Source organism: Lindgomyces ingoldianus, assembly GCF_010093535.1.
Source record: "Lindgomyces ingoldianus strain ATCC 200398 unplaced genomic scaffold BDR25scaffold_5, whole genome shotgun sequence".
NCBI lineage: Eukaryota > Fungi > Ascomycota > Dothideomycetes > Pleosporales > Lindgomycetaceae > Lindgomyces > Lindgomyces ingoldianus.
This window is the reverse complement of record NW_022985166.1, coordinates 588,632-609,982: the sequence shown is the minus strand read 5'-3', so window position 1 is coordinate 609,982 and position 21,351 is coordinate 588,632. Positions and strand designations below refer to the sequence as shown.

Genomic DNA, 21,351 nt, shown 5'->3' with positions numbered 1-21,351 from the left:
TCGGTGCCTGTACGGTGTGTGGTGTGCGCGCGCTGCTTTGTCTCTGTTGCTTTGTCCCATAATTAACCCGGCTTGGGGCGCGCCTTCCCTCTTCGGGGGCCCTGGCAGCGCCCGCCTCTGGCTGCTCTCGGCCCTGGTCCTACAGTACTGCCGCGGGCGGGGCGGTCGCTTTACGTGCCTGCCCTGTGCGTCCCCAGTGCGCAGGCGCGGAGGGTGTTGTCAGAAGCTGCTTCTCCTTCTGGATCAGCCTCTTGGGGCGTCGCCGTTCCAATGCCTGGAACCTTCCGAGCCATCATGGATGGACACAGTCACGACTCCGTGTGAATTATGTTTTATCAAAACCCAACGGCCCCAAGCCATGCCTGTGAAAGCAGCTGGCGGGCCGACGACAATCACCTCCTGGCTTCTCACTTCTCACACCCCATACTGCACCCGGGCTAGTCATCTTTGACCTCAGGCTCGTCCTCACTCCTCTTCATTCTAATATTGCCTCGCCCGCACCGCCTCCGCTTTATACTCCCTCACACAAACTCCTTTCACCTGTCCCGCCTCCTGGAATAAAGGTTGCATACATTGGCCCCACGCCATACTTGCCAGAGCTTTCCGTCAACAACAACCTCCATCCCCCCCCCCCCCCCCCCCCCCCCGGGTTCCTTCTTAACTATCCCTCACCCAGACAGTGACGCCTTCCTGGATCACTCCCGCCAAATCCCTCCTGGTCATGCAGTGAAGGAACGGAGCACAAACAAAATTCAAGAGACATTAAGGACGGTGACGCCCGCTCCAATTGCCGGCGTGCGTGAAGGATATCAACACCAGCTGCCCCAGGGCCCGCCTTCCCAACAACGCAGCCGCACACCGTCCACATGCTCGAGCTACAGCTCCCTCATCCAATGCCTCACGCCATTCCGCGGGAGCCCTCGCTCGACTACTACACCCCCATCCCCCCTTACTCCAAGCTCGATCCTCCCCAGCGGCAAATGCAGCTTCCCGTTCCCCGAATCACCTCCGGCCCTGAGCTGAATGCTCTCAGAAACCCACCACGGCCGCTCCTCACCCCTCCGACTGATGTTTCAGGCTCTGCGGTGAGAGTGATTTCCTTGCCGCCAAACAATGGGACTGGCCACGAGTATGGATATCGGTTGCCCGCAATCGGCAACTCCAGGACGGCGACCTCCCAGCCAAGCCCAACGCCTCAGAAACAGCCGCCACCATCCTCATCACAAGACATGTCTCAGCAGCAGCGGAAAAAGTGGTCAATCTCTCCGAATCTGAGGATTCCATCGAGCATCAAGACCCCCCAGGATGGGCTTCCCCAACTGGCAGCGGAGGTAGGTTCTCCCTCGGCAAAGTACGCCGACTCCTGAACTGACAGGAGCTTTCCAGGTCACTTGCCTATTCTGGTTCGAAAACTCGTCGACTCTCAAGCAGGTCTTGGACGCAAATTCTCCACGCATCCCGGTCCAGCCCCTTGTGCCCGATGCAATTCCAACAACAGGCTTTAGGAAGTGGGTGGCCACTATCCTGACGACAACGCAAGTGGCCCAGAATGTCATTCTACTGGCCCTTCTCTTCATCTACAGGTTAAAGCAAATCAACCCGAGTGTCAAGGGAAAGCCGGGTAGCGAATATAGGCTCCTGACCGTAGCCTTGATGCTCGGAAACAAGTGTAGGTGTATATGATCTCCCAGACCACATTTGGCTAACAACGCTCCAGTTTTGGACGACAATACGTACACGAACAAGACTTGGGCAGAGGTTTCTGGTATTTCGGTGCAAGAAGTCCACATCATGGAAGTAGAGTTCCTGAGCAATATGAGGTATAGCTTGTACACATCACAAAAGAAGTGGGAGGATTGGCACGTCATTCTGGGAAAGTTCGGATCCTTCTTTGACCGCGCCTCCAAGATACCCGCCTCTGGTGCTATCAGCCCAGTTGGACCCTCGACCCCCTCTCTGCAGGTCCCCCCGAACTACATGCCTTCCCCACCTACTTTGCAGCAAACTTCACCACCCACGACGATGACATATTCGCCATGCCGAACGCAATTCTCGAACACTCCCCTTCTTCAGCCTCAGACTACGTCGACTGCCGTTTCCCCAATCGGCCCTCTCCCAGAGCTTGGTCCTCTCACACAGCGCAAACGCAGCATCGACAGTAGCGCAGAACCAGCGCCCAAGCGACAGGCTCACGGGTTTGCTCCAGGACCATATAGCAGTGCGCCGTTGATTCCTACTTTGCAGATGCCAGTCAGCAGGTCATTTGAGCCACATCAACCTATGAACCGCCTACCACCTCTCCCCAGCCTTGCTATTCCAACCCCACAGACCAATCCTCCGGTACAGGTTAACAATTGGTCTGAACTCCCTCTTCCCGCTCCAGGAAGTCGATCAATGGCCATGGTCTACCCTCCCCCGGTTCAATGGAAGCAGCCATACACCACACCAACTTCCACGGCACCACCCCCCTTCCCACCGGCCCATACCCCAACTAGCCAGACTCTTACTACTGGTGATCGATCCCGCCAGGTCAGCCCATATCCACCATCCGCAAGCTCCTCGCCTGTGAGCGCCTCCTACTCCAGCCAGAGGCAGCTGTCACCATCCTACTTCCTAAACCAACGTCAATCCCCCTATCGCCCCGTGCGTGGGGTCCACACTCTCCTTGTTCCCCCTCCTTCAGCTTCAATGCATAATCCTCCTCGTCAAATTGCCTATGATCAGATGCAATACCAGCCTTTGGGAAGGCCTATGACTGAGCGAAGAGTTGGTCCTTTGCCGTACATGGACCACGGAGCATGGCCGGAGATGAATCAATTCAATCAACTGCCTATCCCACAGCAGCCCATCTTCCATCGTTAGGCTGCTGCCATGACCAACTCACATTTTCCATTCCCCTGTATAGTTTCCACCCTTGCTGAATGGGACTTAAGCGATATCTAACACTATCGCTCCTCAATGTCCCCACCCTCTAGTTTTTTTTTTTTGGTTGCGTCAAAGCGAGCATTGCATTGGGTTCGGTTTCCTGTATGGTTCCAAGCTGGACAATTTTTGAGCCAGCATAACATCACACACATCAGCATCAGCATCACTCGGAGTTTTGTAATTTTACTTGACCCTATCCTTGCGCGGCTGTGCCAATGGATTATGGTGCTTTTTTTTTCGGTAGACGCAAGAGAGCGTGGGTCATCACTGATACCCGACCCATCTTGTGCGGGTTTTCAAGGCATTAGCTCCAGCTGGATGGAGAAAGAGTCAATTAGACTCATGGTACACACCGCCCAACAGGGCTCATACGGAAGGACTGTAATCGAACTTGGGAGTGGTGCAATTCATGGTCGAGACCTCGCCACGAGCGATGGTTCCGACAGTTACACTACTCATTTTGTGCTTACTCGTTAATTTTGAACGTGACTCTCATCCATGAAACCTTTAAATCGAACCTTTTTGATGTAATTGGAAGGCGAGGAAGTTCTTCCCGGATTCGCGTCGGACTTCCGTTCAGCCAAGTGCGGGGTTCTGCAACGACATCCATTGAAGTTCTCAACCGTATTATCAGCTCATCTGGCCCTCCAATCACTTTGTTGAATCCTTCCGGCCTCATTCATGAGGTCAGAATTCGTCAGCCTCACAATCTCCTTGTGAACTCACACGGTGGCCTGAATCGCTCCACCAGCTTGAAATCCAAGCTGCACATCAAACAACCACAGTTCTTCCAATTTGCGACTCCGAGGATCATCGAACCGCATGCATCTCACCTCATCTCCGGACCACTCACTACCGAGACGCGACACGAAAGCTTCAGCTTCAACTGAAGCCGACCCGTGTCGCCTTCCCAACGATGCTCCAACGAGGCCTCCAGGTTTACGAATGACATGCTGGCGAGTTTTGCTACTCCGAGCTCGGGCTCACGCTTCCAACACGTGTCTCACCCCCTTAAATTTAGGACGCGCTGGGAAAGCATTTGTTTCACAATTGCAAAAGGATACCTAAACCTTGAATTCGGCAACCCCACATAGCATGGGAGCTTTGTAGTTTCGCTGATGATTTGAATAGTGTGCAGCTTTTTCCGTTTCAATATTATCCATTCAAAGATTGTTAATCGAGCAGTGGAGTTCGTAAAATGGCCCAAGCTTGCTCCACATGATAGGATAACTATCCCCACTTTTACCTGTGCCTTTTCACACGATTTCCCCCAGCCTGCAGTCAAAAAACGAATTTGAGTTTCTTACTTCATGCTGGAGTGCAGACGGGACGCGCTGCTGCAAGCCGCTAGGGGTTCTTCACGGTGGCGTCAAACGGGTTATTGTGTGGCGTGTCGACCGGTCCTCGTCGCGTCCTCCGATTTTAAGATTTCTACCGCAGACACTGCACCAGATCGGGTTCTGGGGTGTGGAATCGGGAACCAAGGGCATAAGAGAGGATTGGTATCTATTCCCGCCTTCAAGGTGAATTTTAGGTTCACGCTACATGGAAGGAGCTGAAAGGGAATTTGGTAGAATTGGTGGCTAGGGTGAGGGCCGCGATTGATCGACATTGAATAGATCCGAGCGACAGAGGTTTGTGAATCATAGTAATAATTAGCGGAAGTATCGTGCATATCCTTTCCTTTTCGTTTTCCAGATAAAACATGTTGGATAGTATTAGACACCTCTGCATCTGGAGGGTTTACATCCGAAAATGGAGGCCTCGAAGCCGACAATTTCTTAGCGCTGGAAAATCTTAGATTTGTAGTCAATTATTCCTAATCATATAAGCACCGCATATAACGTTAGCTTGAGGGCGCTGCAGGGCAGGAAGGCCGAGGCACAAAGACGCTGGATTGAAATAAGGCGAATCCTCGAGGAGACTCAGAAGACGTTGAGCAGTACCATGTAAGGTCTGGCACGTCTGTTCCGAATGAACTAGTAACAAGGCTGCAACAACCAAGCAATGATGTAGGATATATCTCAAGACCTGAGGGCTATGATAGGAATACAACGAAGCGTAGGCAGCTTATGTAATATGGTCATGTGACTCTTCCACATAGCATTAGCGCGGCCAAAGTCCGTTCTGATGGGCCAACAACGATATGTAAGGAAAGGGTTTCCTAGGTCCAGGAGGCCTCTTCGTAGTGAATATTCTGTACCACAGACGATCATATATTACTAAATCGAAAGGCTAGTTATTCACTCTAATAATATTCAAGAATCGCCACGTCTTGGATCAATACTTCCCGCACACGCTCTTGAGAAGCTACCACAATACGTGGCACTTTGCAGCATAGTAGGGCTATACGATAATTACTTCAACTTACGGCAAAACGCACTGTATTCCCCTTGCGTATTGTAATAACGTGATAGCGACTAGGTCGACTATCCTCCGACGAGTGTCCCGCAGTTGGCCTGCACGTTAGTTGTGATATTATAGTCAGGACTAATAAAAACAATAGAAAATAAGTAAGAGAAATATATTGCTGGTAGCTAGTAGGAAAGTTCACACTGATTACAAGCATCAGATAGAATCTAGTACTAGCTTATTAGTAGTCGTAGAGACATATGCTGGCTAGCCTACAGCGTTGAAAGCTATATTCTCTTAAAGGGTCTGCATATAGCACTTGTTTTGGAGAATAGGTAGTATAATATTCTACGGAACCCTACTCTTTCTTACTTAAAACTGTTAGTATCATCAGGTCTTGAAGAAGTATGTTGACTGGGTTATCAGCATTGGAATTGAAAGTAGGATAATTGTCTTCCAGATTTCTGCTTCTTAGATTGAAGGAGGAAGGGTTAGAAGCCATGGTCAGTATGGTGTCTAGAAGAATGGAAGATCGATGGAAGGTTCTGGGGGTGCTGGTCTCGTGGTGGAGAGGATAAAAGAATGGAGAATTAGTGGCTATACACCCCTGATCGCATTTGCATTTTGGTTGATAAAGCACACTGGTTTGGTCTTCAGAATAACTGTAGCTATGGTGGGGACGAGCAGATTCGTAAGCTCTGCTGTATCTATGCTTGCTTAAGGCTGGTTGGCAATATGAACTACTAAGCATCAACAGAATTTACATAACACATATCATATGCTTAGATGATGAACCCATCGTCAATATATTTGCCCCTGTTGATAGACCCCAGGGCCTAGCGTGATTACCCCTACTCCATAACCTTCGTGTGCCCCGGCTGTACCATCTCTAACCCCTTTCCGTCCATGAATCCATGCAGATAGCACTCCTCAGCAACCGGATATCTACTGCTGTTGCGTCGCCAAAAGGTCAACCTTCCAGCTAGCACAGCAGAAGGATATATATAGGCGGATAATTGTATGCGACAACTGCTCTTCACCTCCTTAGCAGAACTGCCACACTACACTCAAGCAGCACGAAAATGAGATTCATGGTCCTCGTATCCTGCCTCGTCATGCCTCCATAGCCCTTCGCGTGGTAAACAGCCGTCGCGACAGATTGATCCGGTCCCTCCCAGCTAGCGCAACACGCAGGGCTAATGGATTAGTAGCAGTGAAGTCGAGATTAATGGTGAAGTAGTGAGGAAGCGGGTTCCCAGCAATTAAGAAGTCAGTGTTCCAAGCGGAGAATCCCACGCAATATTGTAGGAAATGGCTGGCAGCCAGAGTCTCGAGATGCTCGTTAGGTAAATGTCCCTGCGCTAAATGGAGAGGTACAGCGAGGGGTGGGCTATAGTCGTCTACTAGTGTTTCCTCATTCACGCTGCCGCTTGCGGTTCGCAACCAAGCTCCTCCAGAGAGATTCGTGCACGCCGTCGCGATATCTGTACGCATTCGCTGTGCCTCTACTCTAGCACACAATGTTTTCCGGCCATCTGTGACCAGCTTCGTCTTGTCAAATATAGCCCATGCCGTCGAACGTGCCGACGATGAGGCTGCAGCAGAATAGAAGACTTCGCCGCGGGAACGACCCTGCGCTGTGGAGTCGCCACTTGCTTTGTGCTCTGTGCGGCCCAGCGACCCCAAAAGGCGCACAGAGGGCTAATTGGGAACCCAAAATGGTAGTGAGAAAGGGCCAGCTACTCCTACGTGTCTGCTGATCTCGAATGACTGTGACGGTGATAGCTGGTTTAGCGACGTCGGTATATACCTCCTCAACGGTTGCAGCGTAATCCGGCCTAATATTTCTAGTAATTTCTTGGTCCAGAAGCTCAAGCTGACCGTAGACTTTATCTCGTGGATCTGTGGTGGTGACGGGCTGGCTTAGGGACATGATGTAGAAGTGATTGATAGTATCATCATCCGTCATCATTTCCCCTTTCATGACTTCGATTTCCCCGGCGACACCAGCCGTCTCGTAGACCCTCAGGTATACAGGTATGTCCTCTTTCCCAAGGGATATCTCTTGCAAGATCCACGCTCAGGACCAAAATCTCCGCAGCGCAAAGTCATGCAGTGGGCGCCAACTTCCTTCCCTGAATGCTTTCGGATCCTTCCTCAATATCCCGTCGAGGGCACCTGAGCAGCGACGCTCTGTCAGCGGCCAGTCCCTAAATCAGCGTTATAGCCTGCTTAACTGCCCGGAGATGCAGCGCCTAGCCCACTCAATTGGTGTCATTGATTCACTGTTGATATTGTGCATACGCTTGACCTGCGTGGTGCCCTCAATGTCTTTCTGGTCAATACACAGTAAATCGATCCACAGTTTCCACCCGGCTTTAATGTACAGTTCTGGAAACAGTGCCCCCACCACCGCATCGCATTCTTAGTGACAAATAACGGCTTCACGTAGTAGTGGAAAGTTTTCTCACATGTGGCTAGACAGACCAAGCGCTGTGCTCTATAGTCCTCTAGTGAAAGGGACTTTGCGATCTACTTGATGATTTCTGCCGGGCAATGTTGAAGCTCTGCCATAGTTATTTGCGAGAGACTGATGATTGTGATGTTGTGTGTTGTGGGGAAGGAGCAAGAAGGAGCAAGTGCACGAGGGGGGGGGGGGGGGGACTATCCTGGTCTCATGGGTTTGACTTCATACTGTCGCACACCCCCAGCAGTATGAGTTTAGACACTTGGAAAGCGCTTCTCTAGGGGGGATGCTAAATCTGCGAACTGGAAATGAAATGTGTTTATTGCGATGACCCTGCTAGAGTTTACGCTCGGATAATTACCGACCGTGAAGAACAATAAAACAGATTTGGAGTAGTCCATGGAAAGCTGCCGATAGGATCTTTTACCATTGAATTGTATTCTCTAAGTCTATCCGAGGGATGGGTTCTATTACGAACCTTTGTATGGGGCATATAAACCCCGTTGGTTTCCTGCATACTTCTCTACACAGAAGATCCGATCACTTCATTCTTTTCCAAATTCCAGTCTTGATTGTGAGGTATTTAAAAGGCGACATCTTCAGAACAATATCTCCAAGGGGTAGGAAGTCAAGGCACCTCAAAAACTGCTCTTATGGACGGTTTATGAGCTCTTTCGTTCCCCGCATTCCTAATAAAGCGAAGAGATTGAGCGTCCATGATTCCGAGAACTTTATGGGTGTTTGAAATGCCATCGTGAGCACCCATGTCGTACGCGCGAGTCGATGTCTAAGAGGCGGCACTGGCCACGAATTTGGTTTCCTTTGGGACTTTCGTCGGAAATTTATATGAAAAAGTGTGAACAGTGGAAATCACCGTGAAGACTGTTGTATATTACTTTAAGGACCTTCCTCAAAACGCACCCACAAGGGATGATGATTCGACTGATTGCCGAGAATGAAGATCCACATTCCCGCGAAGCTTTATCCTCTCGTTCAGAGGAAGTGACTCTTGGTGGTGTTGGCAGCGGTGCTTATCACTAGTATGGTGTAATGAGGATGGTTAGCATTACACTCACCTTGTGATGATCTATTCTTGCCGTACTAACAAGTGATTGGGTAGTTGGACAAAGGATAAGAAACATAATGAACAAGAAAGTAGTCATGATACTATCAATTCTAACATCCCTGATATCGTGTGACAACCTGGAAACAGCTCTAGCGTGCTAGATATAGGACACTAGAAGACCAACGAAAAAAAGGTAACCCGTGTAGATGCAGAGATGCCATGCTCACCAAATCGCTCCACCAAAAGTCCCAAAGATCCGATGCAAGCAATGCAGACACTATTCCTGTATGCAGTCCAACCGCTTAACGCTCGTAAAGATACCTCAAGGATGTAGAATTAAGATCTTAGTCTCTATTCTCATCACGAAAGCCCCCCATACCCCCTCGGACTAGCTGTCCTCTGCGTCCCCAAGAGCGCCCTCGCCTCATCCAGCGCTCCTCCCCTCCCACTTTCCGCACTAGGAGCTGGACTCACGCCTCTCGGCGTCTGCACCGGAGTCCCTGTGCGACTCACAGCAGGCGTGCCAGCAACACTGACGCTAGGAACCCATCCTCGCATCCAGCCGCTCACGCGATGCCACCGCCAGCGCCGCTTTCTCCGGACCCCTTCATCGTTAACAACGACAACGATTTCATCTTCACGTGGTTTCGGTCGCCCTCGCTCGCCGCCGTCGCCAAAGTACCAGAATTGGAGACCGACGGCAAAATCCATGAGGAGGACTCCGGCGGCGCCGAGGAAGAAAGGGGTGGCGCGGAGGATCCAGTCGGATTTTGCACTGCCTTCTGGACCGACCCAACCAGCGCCTTGGCCGGGAGCGTAATCATTCCAGGCACATGGATTGGTGAGGAGAGAGCTAGAGTAGAAGAAGTTTCCACAGAAGGCTGCCGCGAAGAGAGTTGGACTTAGACCGGCAGTGGACTTCCGGACGTGGTTCTTGTAGAGTTGAGGCAGGCGTGAGCCTAGGTAGAGGAAAGTGCTGAACCAGGATATTATTTTGCCGGCTTGTTCAGTGGCAGACGGCGGAGTTTGGGTATGTGAGGCACGAGCTGCAATGGAATCGAGGTTGTAGATGGCTGGGGCGAAGGGGCTGACAGGCTTTGCAGTGCCTGTATTGGAGAGCACGCCAATCAGAAGACAGACATACAAGACCGTCTTTGGTGATGGCATTGGTGAATTAGACCCTTGAACTCGATAAATAGTCCTATTGGGTGTCGTACCGGGCGTTGGCGTGCTTCGCATACTAGAAAATTCCTTGTTCGAGCTAGGAGAGCGGGCAAAGTTCGGTATCCGAAAGACATCCATGGGATTTGAGCGTTCTGGGATGCTGCGGCCTGGGCTACTTGGAGGTAAACTATTGTTGTCGAAGCCAGGGGATTTGGGTGACATGGGTCTGCTGTCGGGTTCAACAGAAACGCTATCGTAGACTTCTTGCATGCCAGCACCACCACTTCCATTCAAGCTATTCGAGCTGCCGATACGACTCCAAGCTGGCCGCAGAGGCCTTCCGTGCTTCAAAAGCTCATACCATATCCATTGTCCGACCAACGCGCAATCTACTGAGACATAGTAGCCTGCAATGATAACCTGCCACAGCGCTTGCCTTGTGAAGAGAGAACCGAAGAGGTTCGACAGATCACCCAGTAACCACTCTGCAAGGAACAGTATGCTAAGTCCGGAAGTCGACTTCAGCTGATGGTTCTTATATATCTGTGGTAGTTGTGCGAATAACCAAGAGACGATGCTCAGCGTTCCGAGACATGTGGAGAATAATGCGAGGTTCGTAGGTATGCAGGTGTGGAAGGTTGCGGAAAATCGGTATAGGAATTCGTTGGCGGGTTCGCAGTGTGCAGGTAATGACGGCTGGACTATACGCAGCGGGGAGAGGTAGGGTGGCATGTTGTCATTGGCACAGAAATGGCGGAATCGGAGGTGCAACCGTAAGCGCTTCCGAGGGGTATATAAGGGATTCGTGATAGCCGTGCAGCGTTGAGGGAGATCTAGGTGATGCCTAGGATTACTATACTACTTCACTCACTGACCTGGGGCCTGGACGGTTTTGTTGTTTTCCCCCGGGAGGATCCACGGTCAGTTGTCGCGTTCAGGTGGTGACTGTCTCGGTTCGCAGCCACGAGGGCGCAGTTGCAGCCTCAATCTTCAGCTGACGTGGGATCCGGCAGTGAGGCACAGCAAGCCAGCGCCGAACAAGCATAAACTCTGTGTGAAGCCTGCAATTTTGCAAGTTCCTGTGATATTGGTAGCTTCGAGTGCCAGGGCTGGTGAAGTTGATGCAATATGATCGACCTGGGTTGCAGGAGTCTTTGAGGGGAAGGCAGCAAAAGCAAAATGCAACAAGCCACAGAAACGCAACAATACAGTAGACGAGAAGAAGAAAGTTCTAGACGGTCGCGAAGAGATGAAGTCAAACAACATGCAGAAGACGGACAGAGCGAAAGAGTGTTGGGGGAGTAATGAACAGCTGGTTAGTGGCAGATCGGGATTCGAGGATGGAGGGCAGCACTCCGCAGGTTCGGATGACCCGAAACAGCACGTCAAGCCCCAGATTGCGGCTATCACAGCCATGATTTACTGGCCGGGGGCAGGAGGTGTGACGGGCATCAGGGTGGGATGTTTGATAACGGAAGCTTATCTCTGGCGAGGTGTGGGTGCTTACCCTTTATTCAGCACGCGACACTCTGCCGCCGCTAGCGCCATCGGAAAGCCCAAGCCAGCGCCAGACTGAGCATCGGAATGCTTCACGCGACAACTCTTTATCAGCTGTCTTCGCCCTGATAACTGATCTATTCACAGTCTCCGTCTATTACTATGTCCATTCACAGTCTTTTCCATCCTGAGCAGGTTGTTGAGCGCGGTACTGTGGCTTCATCGTCACACCAGACTCCGTACCCTCTACCCCTCCTCCGCCATCGGACCTCGACCAGCAACGGCGTCTGCGGCCAACTCGGCATCGCCAAAGAACTAACGCCTCATCCAAGTCGCGCAGCCAGGTTGAAACGTAATAGGAATGCGCTTTTTGGCCGCTGCTTCCCTTGCTTCGAGCACGCGACCTGTGAACCAGACTTTCTGCTTAGCTCTAGCTGCCTGCGTCCAATCCTTTCTCCACCCTTCAGATACACTTCTGGACTGCGACTGGGAACCGATGAGCTACCATCACTTCTCACACTTCTCACTTTCGTTGTGGAAATGAAGAGAGGATGCTTTCGTATTTTGCTTAGCTAACTCTAACCACTAATTCAACCTCATCCCAGCGCGTCGAACCTCAGTGTAGCTCGACTATTTGCCCTGTTACTGCACATGCCAACCCCAATTGCAACTCACCCATCAACCCCTATTACCTTACACCCCGGCCTCGTACCACCTCAACCCCCCCCCTCGCCCTCCTCCCCATTAACCCTCGAATACCCGTCCTCTACCTTCTTGCTCCCCATCGGACTGCGCACGATTAGCCAAACCCTGTACTTCTCTCAGAACTCGCATATGCCTACTAAAACCAATTCCTCAACCCCACAATTCCCGCCGTTATCACCACATACCCACCCAACAACTGACTCCACCCACCCTGCTGTCCCATACTCAGCGCCACAAGATCATACACCAAACACCCTCCGAAGATCCAGTCACTAACACTGGCGGCTGCGGCGAAGCCTACACCCGTCGTGACTTGCACAACGGTGCTGGGCGGGACGTTGCGGTAGTAGGCAGCGGAGGTGTTGTGTAGGAGGTCCAGGACGCCGATGCCTGCGAAGGTTTTTGCGACCATGTGAGTGAGGAAGTTGGGTGTGGAACAGGTATCGAGGGGGGGAAGGAGTGTGGTGATGTATAAGAGTTGCGAGAAGGTGTTTATGATGACGAAGATGTTGGAGGTTTTTAGGTCGGAGGCGTTCCAGAAGAACATCCATGCTGTGAATCGTTAGCTAATCCTCTAAACTCACAGACCCAGAGAAATCGCCAAATAGGAAGAGATAGGGGTATTTATATCCCAAAACAGAAGACTCACTCCCAATGCAAACGTTCCCCAACACATAAAACCATCCAAACGTCTCCATAACGTCTCCCTCGCCCCTCTCTATTATCCCCCTCCTCTCCCCCTCACCTTTCCGCTTCCACAACTTCCACAGCCACACCAACTGAAACACTTGCTGAGGAAAGAAGAACCCGGCAATAAAAAAAGGCTGCGGAGAGAATGCAGCTAGATTTTTCTTGTGCACGTCAAGCATGTTGGGTTTGGAGAATATCCCGTATTGTTGCGCTGAGAAGTCGTAGAGGAAGGAGAGGGGTGCAAGGATTTGGATTGCGGATTTAGAGGTGGTGTTGCCCATTCTGGTGGATGTGGATGTGGATGGATGAGAAGATGGGACGGGACGGATAGGATGAAAGTTTGGAGGGAAGGTGAGTTAAAGAGCTTCTCGAGTATTAATAAAGATTAAAAGAAAATAAAAGAAAATAAAAGTGTTCAGAGCTGAAGCTGAGAACTTCGAACTGGGCCTTAAACAAAAAGTTCAGTCGCGTCGGCGTTCTCGCACTGCGAGGATCTGGTCCCAAATATCGAAGATGCATCATGCACGTCATCGTTTCAACGATGCCGATCATCAGGCGCGTGCTCGATTTCGGTGGAATACGAATGATCCATGTGTATCGGTATAACGGTGGGACTGTTCTTCCGACTTAGGATAGACGGACGGATATTGTTTGGGCTCGTACTGTTTAGAAATGGGTTTATGTACTGTTACTAACTATTTGGCGTGCAGTGTAGTATACGTCATGTGTTTGTTGTCCAACTTGTGATAATATAATCCGTGCCCTCCCCTGGCTTTTAGTTTCCTACATCTCCTTTGATATATAGAGTCGAATTGAATTGATCAGTAGGCAATAGCTTGGATCTCCTCATTTATATTCTTTTTGGGGGTTCGTGTATATGCAAAACCCAAGACACAGACATTCACACGCTCACGCGCTCAAAGACTTAACGTTCACGTTTACGCGCACTCACTTTCTACCATTCATTTCTCTCTAAACCTCATATCGTATATCGCCTTGAATACACAAGAAAATTTGCAAAAGTTCTCTCTATCAATCAAATCAAGCCAGATAGCTTTCGCAAAAACCCGCGGAACGCCAAACTCTTAGATAGAGTTAGGTAGACAAGAGAACATTATCAAAGCCATAGAGAAAGCCAAACACAAAGCAAGACCGCCGGATCCAATCTAGGAAGAGGGAAAGGGGGATATTACAGGTGTGGAATCTACTATAGTGACAAAGAGAGGATCGATGGATGGAAAGCAATCGTACACTTGAGTACAGTACAGCTACTGCAGACAGGGCAGAGCAACGTAGACGGAGGTGGTATATGTACTGGTCGGAAAAGGAATAGGATATGCAGTCGGCCGTAAATCGATACCACGTTCTATTCTCGGGAGACGTCACGACCAAACATCTTCGACTTGACCCAATCCATGAGCACGAGGATCCTGTTGCGAGTGCTGAAGCACATACTCAGATACGCGCTCCGCCAGAAGAAGTAGGTTACCGTGCCGCCCGTCGCAAAATTACCGGACATCCAGGAGATATCAGCTACAGCCTTCTCAGATCCAATGTATGCAAGCGAGCCTTGGTGGGAGTACTCGAATGGACCGATGCTCTTGACTCTCCGCAGGCGCTTCTGCAGATCCTTGATCTCACTAAATATCTGATCACGTGAGTCCTTGGCGGTGGCCTTCTCCTGTGCCTCGGAAAGTTTGGCTAGCTGTTGCTCGATCTCGGTCGTTTTGGCCATTGAGTTGAACATGTGTGCAAGGAAAGCCCCTTCCTGGGCTGCGACCTGTGCGGTTGGGGCGTAGTTGGCAACGGCGCAGTCACCGACTGCCCAGACATTCTCCGTGCCCCTGACAACGAGGTACTCGTTGACAGCGAGACCACGACGGGAGTCCTTTTGGGCAGGAATCTGCATCATCAGGTCTTTTACGACGGGACGAAGAGCATTACCGGTTGCCCAGACGAGGAGACCAAAAGGGATCTTTTCGAGGACCTTCTTGCCATCCGGGCCAGTCGATTCGGCTTCAATGTACTTGTCGGTCACTTTCTTGACCATGGTCTTTGTCCGGATGCTGATAGTCTCCTCTTTGAATGTCTTCTCGGTGTAGTCGATTAATTGTTTGGAGAACATGGGCAAGACGTTCGGGAGAGCCTCGACCAGGGTGACGTGGAAGTTGTCCGTGATATCTGGAATCCACTTCTTCAAGTCCGAATTAAAGAAATCCTGCAATTCACCGGCGAATTCAACGCCAGTCGGTCCACCACCGACTACAACCATGTGCAAGAGACGCTTAATCTCGTCTGGCGGTTGGTCCTTGAACGTGGCGGTTTCGCAGCAGTCCATGATGCGCTTGCGAATGCGCTGGGCATCCCCAACTTCCTTCAGGAAGAGGCCGTGTTCACGCACGCCGGGAATGCCTACCCTAGTTAGTAATTTGCAGTCTGAAGACCACTTTGCCCACTCACCAAATGTCGCATTCTCTGCGCCAACTCCGACAACCAACATGTCGAAGGGCACCTCTGTAGAAGAGATGTCGCCCTTGATCTCTGAGTCATCGTTAATGTGTACGATCTTTTTCACATAGTCAATCTTGGTGGCCTCGGCTTCGTAGAACTTGACGGCCGCCTTCTTGTGTCTTAGGAAGTTACGGATGGGCTCCATGATAGATCTGTGCTCGATAGTGCCCGTTGTGCATGATGGCAGCAGCGGCGTGAATAGGAAATAGTTTCGCGGAGAGACGACGATGACGTTGTAGTTCTCGGTATCAAGCTTCTTGAGGAGCGAGACAGCTCCCCAGCCAGTTCCTGCAATACAGTCAATTGAGTCCTCGGACATGGACTGAAAAATTCCTCCATACCCAGGATGACGAGCGTCTTCTTGCTCGGGTCGGGCTCGGGCTGGTCATCGGGATTGCGCATCTCCCAGATTCCGTACCCAATGTAGCCCAAACCCGCGAACGCGGACAGGTAGGAGAGTCGCCATGTCCATCGCAGAAAACTTCGGAAGCGCCTCTTCTTCGGTTTCGGGGCCTCAGTGGATGCCCGCCGGATAGATTGGCGCAGAGCAATTTGGCTGAAGGCCGGGCGCGGCGTCCATCGAGCTCTGCTGGCGATGGGTGACGGGCGGGAAGTCACAAAGGAGCGGCGTCCAGCCTGCTGGAGCTGCCCAAGAAAGCTGGCAGTCGTGAAGGGCCGCATGCTGGGTGCCATTGAATTGTGTCGGAGTAAAGATGGGCAACACAGGGTGAGGATGGAGGGGTAGAAGAAGGGTGGAGATGCGTGGAGGGCAGGTGTTGGTAATGCAGAAGCTGAGGAACTTTTTCTGCTAGCGATGACGAAGGGCAGCCCAGGTTGCTGGACAGGGGTTGGTGCGTGGTTGCTTCTGTTGAGCCAAAGATAAGCCTTTTCCAATTAAAGCCTCGAATCTGCGCCGCTGCCGTGCTGACAAAGGAAGACTGCAGCAGCAAGTATGTACGCGCCCCAGCATGCAAATCTTTTTCGCTTCAGCCAGCTCCCACGCGCTATTTCACCATCCTCGCTTTCCAGCTGCGGCCTCCACGCAGACAAATTTTCGCATCATCCATCATCTCTGAATATTGCTCTCATCGTGTTCGCGCGCCTTGAACCTCAGACGGACGCGGCTCCGCTAGTGACGGCACTCCTGGCTTGTGACTACGCGCTGACTTCCACGAAAAAGATTCGGGGTTGCTCCGGTCATCAGGGAGACTGGTGGCTTGCGGGTCCGAAGTGACATTCGCCCCCCGGACACGTGGGAGTTCACAACTTGCACAGCAAGAGCGGACGGAAGGGTGAAAGGACGAAATCAATAACAAAACTCCCCTTCATGGCCTGGCCTACTGAGGTTCAGCGGAACTAGATGAGTCTAGGTCCAGGGCGCCATTCTTGTCCACATTGTGGATCCACGTTCCACGGTTCATTCATCAAACGGCCCGTTTGGCGAACGCCATTTCAGGCACAACCGCGCGGGCTTCGAAGTGCAGTTCCCGATTCCATCCTGAATGGAACGAGGGGGCAAACTTCGAATAGTGCTGCGTGAAACGTGACCGCGCATAAGATGCACTGCTATTAACCTTACTCAGATGGATCCTAATAACCCATGGAGACAATCAGCAAGATCCACTTTCTTTTCCTGGTTCTTACTACAGTTTATCCGGCTTCAAATAGGTTTGCGAAACGGGCAGTTAACTGGGGTCTTCATTCTTTCCCTTATTACGATCTCTTTCGCGCTATCTCAAATATTCAAATCATTTCCTTTGACTCAGATTATCTATTCACACAGTCTTCGCTTCCCATCAACGGCCATTATAGTTCTTAATCACAAGCCTCCTCTCCCCAGTGTACTGAACCTTCTTCATCCACTCCTCCACGCTCTTGACTCTATTCGGGAAGATTTTGTCTAATAGTCCATAATCAGTCTTGATGAGTCCTTGGTTACCTCCAGACCTCTGATACAGGTGCCACCAATTCCCAAAATTCTGCTCGATGGTCAACAGCGTCGGATCCTCTGCACTGTTTCCTTCGTATCCTGACCCCATCTTGTATGACGGGGGACCCGGCGGAGTGACCTGGAACCATTGCTCAATCGATATCGGCTCGTAGCGAGCCTGCTGTCCCGTGACAGCAGTGAAGGCCGAAGCGATGATCGTTCCACTTGCGTGTTCCACAGTCGTCTTCAAGTTCATACCAGCAGCCTCTTCAGGGTGATCAAGGAGCCACTTAACCGCCTTCCCCACATCCTCAAGATGCACGAATGGGATCGCACCATCCTTTAGTGGGAACTGAAACACCCACGTCCCATTCTCCTCCTTCACCGGCCGGAACAGCTCGTGCAACATCTCAATATAGGGACCAGTAGTAATCACGCTCCACTTCATTGGCGTCTGCGACTTCGCCTTCATCCACTCCGTCACCCGACTCTTCCCCTCATAGTGTCCAACTCGACACGCTTCATCATACCCGGAAAGCGCCAACGTGTCTTCGAGCGCAGACCAGACGTAATGCTTGACTCCGCTTTCCACCGCAATTTCAAAGATCCTCATGCCCCAGAAAATTTCCGCGCGGATGCCGAGCGCGAAGCTGTTAGTGTTGACGAAGGCGAGGTCGACGCCTTGGAAGGCTCTGCGGAGGTCGGATTCGTTGGAGGCATCGCCGGCAGCGATGCTGACGTTGGGGAGAGTGAGGAGGTCTTTTGCGGTGTCGGAGTCCGGGTTACGGGTTAGGACGCGGACGGCGTATTTGGGGTCGCTGGAGAGTGCTAGGATTTGTTAAAATTGGTAGGCACAGATGGGTAAAGGTGGATGGATGGGGACATGCCTTTGACGATGGGGATTCCCTGGGCACCAGCTCCACCAACGATTAAGACAGTTTGTCGGTCCATTGTTATAGTGTTATGGATTGTTTTTGGGAACTTAGTTTCGAGGAGTCACTCAAGTTTCTATGGCAGTTCGATCTTTATATGGACTTTGAATGGGATGGCCAAGGCTCTGTTGATCTGGGTTGAATCGAATTGAAGTGTGAGCCTTCAACCTACTCCGCTCCCTCTCCTTTATACCTACCCCCTCCTCACCCAAATACTCAACACCTCTTGCCCCCGCGGTCAAACCTCACGCCTGAATTCTAATCATGTCCAATGCATACGACTTCACGTCATGACACCGACGACCGCAACTGGCAATCCACTGTTTGCAGCAAATATAGCTTCCACTCAAATTCCCAGAACAAAGCTAATCTTGTCGGGGCTGCTTGCCAAACCTCGCCGATAATACCTTTTCGAGGCCTTCAGGGATGTGAACGATCAGTAATACAGAGATCTAACGCATTTAATTGGCTGGACTGAAAGCTTCCTCGGCGGGCTTAATTGAAGAAATTTGTGTGGTTTTTAATCACTCCGAGGATGTGAATTAAATTGAATTGCGTACTTGCCGGTGCCTAGGTACTATTCCGCAACCGTCGAAGTCAGGAATCACTCAAGAGGAGAGGTGTCTCAGTGGCGGTGGCTTGAGTTCTGACAATGACGAAAACGACTCTTCGCCCCCGCTTCAGGGCCTTATCGATAAGGGCAGACGGATTCCACATCATGCAGCATATCCTCTACATCTACCAATTGTACTTCGAAACAGATTCCATAACATCAGCTGAACCGAGGGATAAAGGAGTACAAATTAGACTTGGTTCGCCGTTTGACGATCCCATCAATTCTTCATTCCTCCTCACAAACCACCGTAGTCGAGCTCCTCAGATCAGGATTCCGATATTCCGAACCAAACAGAATAGGACACAGCAATAGATAATCAATCATGCACGCAACTGCTTCTATCAACGGCACCACCATCGCCGACACCGACTCATATGAAGTTGTAGACGGCAACATCTACGTACGCCCTCCCATTCCCCCCCCCCTTCCCTCGTCCCTAACGTAACACTCGCTACTCACAGTTCCCGCCCGCATCTCTGACTAAGACTGCATTTACCACAACCTCGACGCACACAACCTGCCCCTACAAAGGCAAGGCGTCATACTACACGATCGAGGTCGATGGAAAGACGTTGAAGGACTCTGCTTGGTACTACCCAGAGCCGAAGTCTGGGTATGAGAAGATTAAGGGGTTTGTTGCGTTTTATGGGAGTAAGGTCGATGTTGTGAGTGAGTGAATGGGGATAAGAGGGGCTGTGGGCGGGAGAAGAGAAGGTAGAGAGTAGTGGAGAAACATGTGGATATCTCTGAAAATGATTATTTTGTGCAAGGTGCAGCATAGCACGCTGCTTGCTTATGGAGCCTGGTCGATCCTTTAACTCAACCCCATCTACCCATCCACTGCCATAACCATAGTGTCATCACCATCAGTTCCCACAGGCGGCGGTTCGACAACCACTCCCCTCCCCCTGCCTTCCAACAACTCCCTCCTCACCTCAGGGCTAATACTGTTATGCCCTCTCGTTAACAGCAAATCCAATAATGCCTCTCTCTGATCCTCCGTAATGTCATTCCTATACCTCTGCGCAAACGCCAGCAAACACTGATGCCAAATCACGGGCAATTTCCCGGAGCCACCTAGATCCCCGGCTGCAGATTCCGAATCAATGGTCATAGCATCGGCGCTACTCGCTCCCACAGCGCGGAAACGGAGGAAGTGGAAGACGAGCGCATCCACGACTTTAAATGGGAGCGCGTATTTCTTCTCCAGCAGGACCTTGATGAATATGTTTACCGGACCCGCACTATCAGGATCCGAGGACATTTGTTCCGCTGCGAGTTCGCAGAGTCGGTGCAGTGCGGCGGCAGAGTGGAGCACGGGGACGCTGACTTTGGCGACGACGCTTGCGACGATGTGCGCTTCGCGTTGCGTGCAAGTTCCTTCAGCCAGCAGGGGGAATACAACGCCCTTGAAGAAGGCAGACGGTTTGTAGAGCGCTTTCTTGAGCGCGTTGTACAGATGTACGTTTAGTTTTTGGGTCTCGCGGATGTTGTCTTGGACGGCGGGGAGGAGGATCGTGTTGAGGAACTGCTGGGCGGTAGCGGGATTTGAGGAGACGAAGAGGCGGGTTGCGGCGTATACGGAATTCGGCGTCCAGGCGTCGGGACGCGTTACTGCGATGAGTGTCTCCCAAGCGGGGATCGTAGGCAGGATTTTGAAGGGTTTGGGCAGCTTGCCGGATTTGTAGCGGGAGAGGATTAGCCCGACTTTGGAGTAGACCTCGACGACTTTGGCGGGGAGCTCGATGGCGTCGGAGGGGTCGCCGCCGCCGTGGATGGAGTGCTGGGAGGGATTGGCGGCTTCATGGGCGGCGATTTTTTCGAGGATGAGGGCCGCGAGATCGGTACCCGGGCCCGACGGGTGGGCTTCTTCGCCTGGCCAGACGATGGGGTTGTCGTCTGTAGGTATGAATTTGTTGAAGGTCGCCAGGTCGCTGGGGTCAATCTCGGCCTCTTGCACGGCCTCCTGCACGGCTTCCTCTTCATCTCCCCATGCCTCCTCGTCATCATACTGTGCCGTGGGGTCTTCTGCGCTGTCGTCGTCGCCCAACCGTGTGTCGAAGTCGAAAGCGGGGTTGGCGGTGGGCGGTCGTTGCACTTGGTTCTCTCGCTCCTCTTCCTCCGCCAGACCGCGGCCAATCTCCAGAATTTTTCTCGAAGCCTTGGAGTCTATGAAGTGTTCCTCGTCGGCCTCATCTCTTGGGCGCTTCCTCCGCTTCGCTGGCTTCTGCTTGAAGGGCTGTGAGGGTAGGTATTCTTCAGTAAGAGGGTTGTGACGCTGCAAAATGGCGGGCGATTTGGGGGCTTTCGGCATTGTGGGCGATTTGCGACGGGCTGACGGGTAGTGGAGATCGTGAGGGTGGTGGAGGTCGTGAGAATGGTGGACCAGCTGTGAAGGGACAAAAATTGGGGGGATAACTAAACTTTTTCGCGGGGGCAGCTTTTCGCGATCGGCACAGACAGCCCCGAATCGCCGACATCTCGAACCATCAACAA

At 51.6% G+C, this 21,351-nt stretch overlaps 10 protein-coding genes across 10 annotated transcripts; 3 read left to right on the top strand and 7 right to left on the bottom strand.

Moving 5' to 3' along the window:
• Positions 1-654: 654 nt before the first annotated feature.
• BDR25DRAFT_300986 (uncharacterized protein) lies at positions 655-3,163 on the top strand. Its single transcript, XM_033689483.1, has 3 exons — positions 655-1,331; positions 1,387-1,669; positions 1,718-3,163. The coding sequence occupies exons 1-3, from the start codon at positions 894-896 to the stop codon at positions 2,860-2,862; spliced, it is 1,866 nt and encodes a 621-aa protein (XP_033552011.1). The 5' UTR covers positions 655-893; the 3' UTR covers positions 2,863-3,163.
• A 269-nt stretch (positions 3,164-3,432) lies between these two features.
• BDR25DRAFT_350578 (uncharacterized protein) lies at positions 3,433-4,632 on the bottom strand (the record flags this gene model as incomplete). The annotated part of the gene is made up of 8 exons (XM_033694716.1): positions 3,433-3,474; positions 3,527-3,599; positions 3,652-3,726; positions 3,759-3,913; positions 3,974-4,133; positions 4,186-4,281; positions 4,324-4,431; positions 4,466-4,632. 8 exons carry the CDS (start codon positions 4,630-4,632, stop codon positions 3,433-3,435), a joined length of 876 nt encoding a protein of 291 aa, XP_033552010.1.
• Positions 4,633-6,390: 1,758 nt separating this feature from the next.
• On the bottom strand, positions 6,391-7,210 carry BDR25DRAFT_310609 (uncharacterized protein; the record flags this gene model as incomplete). The annotated part of the gene is made up of 2 exons (XM_033691165.1): positions 6,391-6,872; positions 6,973-7,210. The coding sequence occupies 2 exons, from the start codon at positions 7,208-7,210 to the stop codon at positions 6,391-6,393; spliced, it is 720 nt and encodes a 239-aa protein (XP_033552009.1).
• Positions 7,211-9,170: 1,960 nt separating this feature from the next.
• On the bottom strand, positions 9,171-10,706 carry BDR25DRAFT_213656 (uncharacterized protein; the record flags this gene model as incomplete). The annotated part of the gene is made up of 2 exons (XM_033684760.1): positions 9,171-10,141; positions 10,292-10,706. 2 exons carry the CDS (start codon positions 10,704-10,706, stop codon positions 9,171-9,173), a joined length of 1,386 nt encoding a protein of 461 aa, XP_033552008.1.
• A 108-nt stretch (positions 10,707-10,814) lies between these two features.
• On the top strand, positions 10,815-12,015 carry BDR25DRAFT_350576 (uncharacterized protein; the record flags this gene model as incomplete). The annotated part of the gene is made up of 7 exons (XM_033694715.1): positions 10,815-10,901; positions 10,936-11,086; positions 11,123-11,467; positions 11,517-11,623; positions 11,664-11,710; positions 11,750-11,877; positions 11,939-12,015. The coding sequence occupies 7 exons, from the start codon at positions 10,815-10,817 to the stop codon at positions 12,013-12,015; spliced, it is 942 nt and encodes a 313-aa protein (XP_033552007.1).
• A 172-nt stretch (positions 12,016-12,187) lies between these two features.
• BDR25DRAFT_331749 (uncharacterized protein) lies at positions 12,188-13,325 on the bottom strand (the record flags this gene model as incomplete). Its single annotated transcript, XM_033692673.1, has 3 exons — positions 12,826-13,325; positions 12,314-12,728; positions 12,188-12,260 (listed from the first exon to the last, which is right to left on the bottom strand). Exons 1-3 carry the CDS (start codon positions 13,145-13,147, stop codon positions 12,188-12,190), a joined length of 810 nt encoding a protein of 269 aa, XP_033552006.1. The 5' UTR covers positions 13,148-13,325.
• A 474-nt stretch (positions 13,326-13,799) lies between these two features.
• On the bottom strand, positions 13,800-16,336 carry BDR25DRAFT_254008 (FAD/NAD(P)-binding domain-containing protein). The gene is made up of 3 exons (XM_033686273.1): positions 15,719-16,336; positions 15,327-15,665; positions 13,800-15,278 (listed from the first exon to the last, which is right to left on the bottom strand). Exons 1-3 carry the CDS (start codon positions 16,068-16,070, stop codon positions 14,233-14,235), a joined length of 1,737 nt encoding a protein of 578 aa, XP_033552005.1. The 5' UTR covers positions 16,071-16,336; the 3' UTR covers positions 13,800-14,232.
• An 837-nt stretch (positions 16,337-17,173) lies between these two features.
• On the bottom strand, positions 17,174-18,377 carry BDR25DRAFT_279122 (NAD(P)-binding protein; the record flags this gene model as incomplete). The annotated part of the gene is made up of 2 exons (XM_033687732.1): positions 18,191-18,377; positions 17,174-18,125 (listed from the first exon to the last, which is right to left on the bottom strand). Exons 1-2 carry the CDS (start codon positions 18,256-18,258, stop codon positions 17,174-17,176), a joined length of 1,020 nt encoding a protein of 339 aa, XP_033552004.1. The 5' UTR covers positions 18,259-18,377.
• Positions 18,378-18,983: 606 nt separating this feature from the next.
• BDR25DRAFT_331746 (DUF427-domain-containing protein) lies at positions 18,984-19,650 on the top strand. The gene is made up of 2 exons (XM_033692672.1): positions 18,984-19,255; positions 19,317-19,650. Exons 1-2 carry the CDS (start codon positions 19,178-19,180, stop codon positions 19,530-19,532), a joined length of 294 nt encoding a protein of 97 aa, XP_033552003.1. The 5' UTR covers positions 18,984-19,177; the 3' UTR covers positions 19,533-19,650.
• BDR25DRAFT_100359 (rRNA processing protein-like protein Bystin) lies at positions 19,271-21,252 on the bottom strand. Its single transcript, XM_033683430.1, has one exon. It carries the CDS (start codon positions 21,167-21,169, stop codon positions 19,685-19,687), a length of 1,485 nt encoding a protein of 494 aa, XP_033552002.1. The 5' UTR covers positions 21,170-21,252; the 3' UTR covers positions 19,271-19,684.
• Between the last annotated feature and the right edge of the window lie 99 nt (positions 21,253-21,351).